Here is a 7,886-nt window from a genome sequence, read left to right as displayed (position 1 = left end):
TGGTTAACATTAACGCTTCCACTCCTGTAACTCTGGCCACAGATGTCACCTCAACACACACACACACACACACACACACACACACACACACACACACACACACACACACACACACACACACACACACACACACACACACACACACTGTAGTTTTCCTGCCGTCATTGCAGAGAAAGGCCACCGACCCAGAGGATGAGCTGTTCTTTCAGAGTGATATAACATTGGAGTACAAACTGACTACATAGACAAATTAAGTGCAAATTAGGCAAAGAATGTTGCTTGCAGTCTGATCTGTCTCTGTCTTTATATGGTCACTTTTTAGTGCCTCTGAAATGTAGGCGCTAAATAAACCAGGGGAACTTGCATGAATCATGTAACTGCAGATATTCTCAGAAGCAAGCAGAAGACATTTCCCCTTTTCTACACTATCAGCTTCCGCTTATCTTATCACTTTCTTTTAATGTGTTGCTGCTGCTTTTATAGTCCAATCTCTGCATTTTTTTTGTTGTCTTTCATTTTTTATGATGAATCTGGAGCTCTGACAACGCAACACTTCATAACTTACGCCAAGAACAACTCCTTGCATTCAATTGCAAAGAGATGTGCCCAAAAAAGAGACGTGGGTATTTGTGTGTGAGTTATCTGCAGCCTGTCTAATGCGCCATGCCGGCCACAATTGTGTAATGCATACATACGAATTTGTCAGAGAATTGAACAGCTGTTCACACATCGTACTGCTGCTTTCTTGCTGACTCTATGAAGCAACCAAAAGCAACTTGTCCACAGCATGTTTTTAAGAAGTGCATGCTGTTTGGAATAGATGAGACGTTGAATCATCTTCCACTGCTTGGCTTCATTTTCATTGGCTGAAAGTTAGCCCACCTCCAGACCCCAACAGACTGTTACGGTAAGAACAAGCCTCTTTCCAGATTATTACACACACACACACACACACACACACACACACACACACACACACACACACACACACACACACACACACACACACACACACACACACACACACACACACACAACATACACACACATCGTTTCCAAAAGTAGGATAACCCTAATGCAACACACACATTCTCTCTATCGCACAGCGGCTGCATTACACATTGTCTGTGTGTGTGCGTGAGTGACTCTCTCATTGTCTCTTAGAGATAGGTCTAAGGATTTGAGTCTTTCATGTGGTCAAGTGGCAAAGCATATAAAGGATCCCTGCTGATTGGCCAAGGCTTTTATCTCCCAACAGGAAGTTCCTGAGGGCTTCCGTCACTACTCCCTCTAAATCTGTGTTTCATTTAAGGAAAGCCACCAAAAGCACAATACATGCACATGGCCCAGCTCTTTCTCTAAATTTAGCTCAGAGTACTCAAACAAAATTAACAAAGCATACATTTCCCTCATTGTCTCTTTGTACTAACATATGACAACAACCAAAGAAACAGCTCACCAGCTCTCACTTACTGGTCTTTATTTGTACCATTTTTGCTCTTTGGCTTTACATAGTGAACACTTTAGGGATATTTTTGTTCAGCATATACATGGTAGCACCAATCACATCCATACTGTGGGGTTGTTGTTGTTGCTGTTGTCGCCACAACCTTGTTGAGCCAAGGCACTGATAAAGACTTTGCATTGCTCGAGTCAGACAAAACAAAAACAGAGCTTGTCAACAGGATGTCTGCGAGTGTTTTAGTCCGTCACGCTTCAGTAACTGCTCAGTATAGTCTGCTGTCGTACAAAAACACATAAAAATATATACTTTAAAAAAAGGTAATGAGAAGAATCCCTTGAAGACAACTGTGGTGATCCTATGAGAGGTTTTACATGGACTGTTACTCAGTACTAACACAAGTCTACAAAACATATAAGGCCTTTGAATCGTAAACATGACACTGAATACACTGCTTGCTCACTATAAGTCCACGCAGGAACATCATAATGGTTCTTTGTGGGGGGAAATTACATTAAATTACTGGGAAACAACCTTAAGAGGTGGAGGCATGGCCTTAACAACAACCACAAACATATCACCTGTGCCTTAATAAAGGGGTATAACACTCCGCCCTCCTCACACATTTCCATCAGACATCCAACCCTGGCAGCTAGGCCTCTGAACCAGGAGCTGCTGTACTTTCCTGTCAGCCAACCTCAAATACTCAGACCAGAAGGATTTGGTTTTTGGATGTTACTGGGGAGACAATAGAGATAAACCTGCGATTAGAGTAGCTGTTGAGTTAAATTACAGTGAAGTTAACTATTCCTCATCTTGCTGTGGATACCCCCCCAACCCCCTCAAGGACCCATAACCCCCTCCCTGCTGCCATCACCCCCCTTCAGTCCCATCAGATGACCGTTTGTTCTCCCCGACACTTCCTGCACGCCCCATAAATAACCGACAGGAGGTAAACCAGGCAGCACAGGCAGGCGAACACGGCGGCCGTCAGGTAGACCTTGTACAGACAGAGGTGCTTGTACTGCTCCAGGTTGCAGTACGAGTTGCGATCCGTCTTGTAGATCATGACACCTATGGCCGGCAGGTAGAGCACGGCGGCGGCCACGTCGTGCGCCAGGTTGGTGGACAACCAGCGGTCCCCTCCCAGCAGCGGGACGAGGTCCTGCTTATCCAGGAGGGTGAGGAAGAAGAGGGCGAGGGTGAGGAGCCAGAAGAGGACCGCGACGAACAGGACGAAGTGAATGGAGCCCTCGTATTTGTTGGCGGCGATGGTCACCCACAGCCCGGCCCCGAACACAATCTGCAGGATCCGGATGATTCCCAAAAAACTGTTGAGGAACTTCAGGATATTCTCCCTCACCTGCGGCTGGGGAGGTTGGGGTGGCATCTCTCTCCTCCTCCGGTCACTCTCGGTCCCTTTTCGCCGAACAGGGCGGGTGCGTTCTGCCAGCTGCAAACAGCTGGGGAAAAGATGGGCAAAAAGTGGAAAGAACGGTTCGGAAGGCCGGGTTTGTGGTCTAACAATGCAGCCAAAAGTGGACAAGTTTAGGTACACAAAAAGGAACTCTCTGTTCTTTCCACAGCCCCGGGGTTTTGAAATGAAAAACCTTCTTGTATGTTTCGTCTTTTCCGTTTCCTCTGTTGAATGTAGCGTCTGTGTTGGGGGGCTGGGTGATGGAGAAGGGGCTGGCCTGTAACTCAAAGCGCGCTCCTCCTCTGCTGGATTGATCCTGCTGATGGATGTCCCCACGGTGCAGTTTCCTTCGGCCCGGGGTGTGTGACCTTTCCCGTCCCGTCTTATGACCTTTATGTAAGTGAAATTAATGTAAATGTGGCAGAGATTAAACAAAAATATCACAAATCACTGGGTTCAAAGTAGTTTCTCTCAGTGAAGCCAGCATTCAAATATTTTTCTGATTTCACTCATGACAATAAACAGTGTAAGTGAGTGTATGAACACTGCGCCTGTTCATTTGGCGCAGATGTTTGGGACTCCATGCGTCATGCTGTTTGCGCAGGATGCTCACATGTTGACTTCCCTCTCACATAACTGACAGACGCCTCTCGTGCCAGCCAGGCTCATTGACGTCAATGGATTTCAGCGTACACACCCTATACGTGGCCAGGAGGCGGAGTTGTCGCCCCTCCGCCCCTCCTCTCGAACACTATGATTGGTCCAAACAAAGCTGTATCCCCACCCCCGGCAGGAGGAGACAAAAAATCCCTCTACGCTCATTGGCCTTTTGACAGCATTGATTTGTGATTGACAGTCGGCTCAAGGACACAAATTGATCGCAGATGAGGCTGGACGAGCAGACTGGCCGGCGACGTTTCGGCCATTGTATTCGCTTTGGACGCGAAGGAGCGCACATCGCAGAGGGAGATGCTGTAGGAGCGGAGCGCGCCGAATATATCGCTTTATCTTCGGGTAAGCGGACGACCTTTCATTTTTCACATGACTCTCACAAGATTGTTGTTTACTGCCTTTCCCCTGATTCCCCTCAAACCCAACATTGACAGCCTTATACAGGGTGCGTTCACTCAGTGCATTGGATTTTATATTCTAAGGTAGGACTTTCCTTATAGCATTTTAAAAAATAAGCATTAAGTTTTGATCCGGTATTTCTGCTCCACTGTGCCGCAACAGTGTGTCAGGCCTAAACAGTCTAATGCCAAGGCACCGAGGGGAGGGAAGCATGTGACGCTTGGTTAATATTAACCCACTTGTAATGCAGAAAAATAGGCTTGAGAACGTGCATGTGTTCGTCTGTGTGCAGCTGCATCCCATAATGGTGATAATGTGTGGGAAAAATCACAGATGTGTCCTTAAATAACCCAGAATAGTCTCTCACTGGAGGGAAGGGGTAGGAGTTGTGCACAGTAACTTCTCGCTCATGTTGTGATGTGATGTTTTTTTCTTGCTATTTCTGGATAGACCCGTAAAAAAAGCTAAAATAAGACATGGATGTTGGAACTGCATTAAATGTAAAGGACTAGTTGGTGTAATGAGGTGTAAAGGAAGATGTTTTGACCTCCGGTGGGAGACAGACCTTACAGAATGAAGATGAACGAAAAGAGAAGATGAAACTTTATTCCTGACCGGGGAAACGGCAGGTTTGACAACTCAGGCCTGATCTTCATCTGTGAGTTGATCTGCTGTTTGACGGCTCTCGCAGAAGCTTTGCTTAAGATTGTTTAGTTGAAAGAAAGTCGTGTCAGTGTAAGGGCTGCTGACCCACATGCAATCATGTCCCACTTAAAACCATGTGTGACTAAAGAGAGATAAAGTTGCCATCTGCAGTTTAATGGGCTTTCAAGTGCAGCTCGTCACTCACTTCCTAAAGTAGGATTAAAGAATCACGGCTGGCAGCTGACTGTGTTCAGTTGTGACAGCTGTCTATAGGTTCGCAGTCTGTGCTCATGTGCTTTCTATGTTGTTTTCTGTCACATATTAATCATAAATCGTAGGCAGCTTTTTCTTTGTGAACACACAGTGAGTTTAAACTCGCACTGGCTTCTCCACAGAGTAGAGCCGGTGTATGCCACCGTTTCCCGTCTTTCTCCGGATGGACACCGGACACGGCCACCCTCCTTCGTCCGTGGTGGCGGGCCCGTCCTCGCTGTGGCGGCTGGCCGAGAGGAGGAGCAGGAAGGCTGGCTCGGGGAACATTTTCAGCGATGTGAATCTGTGGCAGCTCCAGAGACTGTTCAGGGCGGCTGGGGACCAGGATGCGGAGCAGAGGGCCCAGCTGGTTTGGGGCCACGGGGACGAGGCTGAACTCGCTCAGGCATTGATAGGACTGAGGGCCCGAAGTCACAGGAGAGGGCTGAGGACGAAGGGGAGGGATGCACTGGGCTCACACTGGTTACGAGCCTTCAATCACCTCAGGTAGAAAAACTGCTCACCTGACATGACTTCATATACATGAACAACATTAATCATCATGACTTTTTAATCGCTTGGTGTCATCTTCAACAAAACTGTTATGTTGTTCAGGATCGGGGAGAGCTCGCCTGGAAGCCCAGGGAAGGACCCCACAGAGGAGAGTGATTCTGAGGCAAGAGCACACAGCAGTCCAGAACCACACCGACACACCTCTGTGGGGACAACAGGAAGAGATACAGAGGCCACAGTGGGACTAACTGAGAGCCAGGGCCCTGCAATGACCTCTGAGAGACCAGTTAGAACCAGCTCGGGACTGAGGAGAGGAGGAGAGAGCAACCCAGAGAGATACCTCCACAGAATACTCCACTGACTTGACCAAAACCTCTGAGATGCAAAACAGACTTTTAATCTGAACCTCTGAGAGTCTACCAGCATTTAACAGTCTGCTCCAGGCAGCTGATCTCTGAATACTGTCCTGATGCGAGGCTGAATTAACTCAACCAGCTCATCCAGCACCTTCAGTTACAAAGGAAACTGTATTGCAGGTTGAAAAAAAAAATAGTTTCTCAAAATGCCATAATGTCGGGCCTCTTTCACGGCACTGATCAGATGGCGGTATACTGGCACTGCACTGACGCATCTCCACCTGAGTAATAAAGGCAGCACAGACCCACTGGCTCCTGGTATCCCACAACTTTATATAATGGCTGCCTCTCAAGAACTGCCTTAAGCATTTTTCTAAATCCATCCCATCATTAACACTAATCACGCATACTGTTAATTATGGACAGTCATGTGGTATTGTAGGTCAGTGGTATAGCTCAAAAGGTGAACAAAGTACTGTAGTAATTATGATCACTTTATGGCAAATAACATTAAAAATGGTCCTGTCTTGATTTGACATATTTATCAGGCTGACCAACCACAAAAAACAAATATGTAAATATTAATGTTTGAGATGATATACTGTGTGTATATGTATTGATGTTGACCTCTTGATTTTGATTCACAGTATGGTTTGTTGCGCTATAAACACCATAAATGGGTGTGTTAAGTGTCATGAGATGAAACCAAACAGGCTCGTCACTGTACGTTCGGAGCCGTTGACTCAACCTCAATGATCCTCAGTCAACATACAACAGCAGCTGCACTGTGAATTGAAGCCAGTCGCTGGTTTGTAGTAATTGAAAGTGTCAGGTGGTTAACTGCCAAGAGACCAGAAATAATAAATAATAGCCACAGGGCTAAAAGTCCCTCGCTGTGCAGGGAAAGACAACCTTGAAACAGTAATGTTCTCATAATGAAACGCTGATGGCAACAGTGTGAAAAGCCACTGTACTGAGGAAAGAGCGCATGTCTTATCAGAGAGCTGGAAACCTGATGAAGCTTTTTTGGTACTGTTTGATATGTGATTTTTAGATTTACTGTAATAAAGAAGTGACTCTTTGTATCGTTTGTCTTCTTGTTTTTATGTTGTCGTCAACAACATAAAAACATCAGCATTCAGAAAATGACAAAAACGCTTAAGCATACATTTGCTGAAATGGCTTAAAATGAATGTGCAGGTTTTTATTCACATTTTATAATAGTTAACAGTAAAGTATTCTTCACCTTCCTTTAGCTCGAGACCATTTGTTTTCAGATGCTCATTGTAGCTTAACCTCTATCAGTGCATGCAGTTAGAAAACATTCACAGCCAGGAAGTGGAGCTTGCCCCCACAGTCTGCCACTGTTCACCACTGGGTGGCTCCACTGTTGGATGTTAGGTGCCTTGCTCAAGGGCTGTTTTTAAGAAGAAGAGCATTGCACATTTCCTTTCCCTTTCCATGCATTTCCAGCTGCTCTGACGAATTCAGTTACTGAGTCTGCTGCATATATTTCATATAATATATGTATGGTGTGAATACACAGACAACAAACTGCACTTTTAGAAACAAATGCTGCCCCCCAGTGGTCATATCTAGTAATGATGCCATCATGTAAACCTGCTTGCAGTCACTAGATGGCACAAAAGGTCTTGTTATGTTAGAGAAACCACTACACAGTGTCAGGAGAGATCCTTCTCATGCCTGGCACTGACTTTCCTACAGAAAGTATAAAAATTCACAGTATGCTATGGTGATCTTAAAGGGCAGACTCGTTTAAGAAGACAAACAGGTAATCTTATTGGTCCTATCTTGGTCCAGCAAGGCTCTAAAATAGTGACTGACATGCAATATAAATGTCACTTTCTCCATCCTTCCATCCAGTTGGCTACTGTCCTGTGAGGTCAGCAGGAGGAGAAATGGGGGAGCACTGCTGAGCAGATCAAGATACACAGGAAGGACTTTATCTTGCATGTGAAGTTGGATATTTGGATGAGGATTACCCAGCATCTGCCAGATGTCCTCTTCCCCATCAGCTTCCTCCAGCTTCTCCAGGGTGACGCCAAGGGATTCACAGGAGGTAAAATCCTTTCTGTGTATCCTGGATCTGCTCAGCAATGCCTGGCGGGTGCAGTGGTCTGAGGCATCTGTAGGGTAGCTTTTTGAGTGG

The 7,886-nt window shown here is 46.0% G+C and overlaps 2 protein-coding genes across 2 annotated transcripts; one reads left to right on the top strand and one right to left on the bottom strand.

Annotated features, from left to right (window-relative positions):
* Positions 1–1,073: 1,073 nt before the first annotated feature.
* On the bottom strand, positions 1,074–3,232 carry marveld1 (MARVEL domain containing 1). The gene has a single exon (XM_070977698.1). It carries the CDS (start codon positions 2,850–2,852, stop codon positions 2,355–2,357), a length of 498 nt encoding a protein of 165 aa, XP_070833799.1. The 5' UTR covers positions 2,853–3,232; the 3' UTR covers positions 1,074–2,354.
* Positions 3,233–3,733: 501 nt separating this feature from the next.
* Positions 3,734–6,799, top strand: LOC139341756 (arginine vasopressin-induced protein 1-like). The gene is made up of 3 exons (XM_070978430.1): positions 3,734–3,893; positions 4,991–5,354; positions 5,463–6,799. The coding sequence occupies exons 2-3, from the start codon at positions 5,005–5,007 to the stop codon at positions 5,719–5,721; spliced, it is 609 nt and encodes a 202-aa protein (XP_070834531.1). The 5' UTR covers positions 3,734–3,893; positions 4,991–5,004; the 3' UTR covers positions 5,722–6,799.
* Positions 6,800–7,886: the final 1,087 nt, after the last annotated feature.

Source organism: Chaetodon trifascialis, chromosome 13 (assembly GCF_039877785.1).
Source record: "Chaetodon trifascialis isolate fChaTrf1 chromosome 13, fChaTrf1.hap1, whole genome shotgun sequence".
NCBI classification, from domain to species: Eukaryota; Metazoa; Chordata; class Actinopteri; order Chaetodontiformes; family Chaetodontidae; genus Chaetodon; species Chaetodon trifascialis.
The sequence above is the reverse complement of the archived record's forward strand: the minus strand, read 5'-3'. Positions and strand labels throughout refer to the sequence as shown.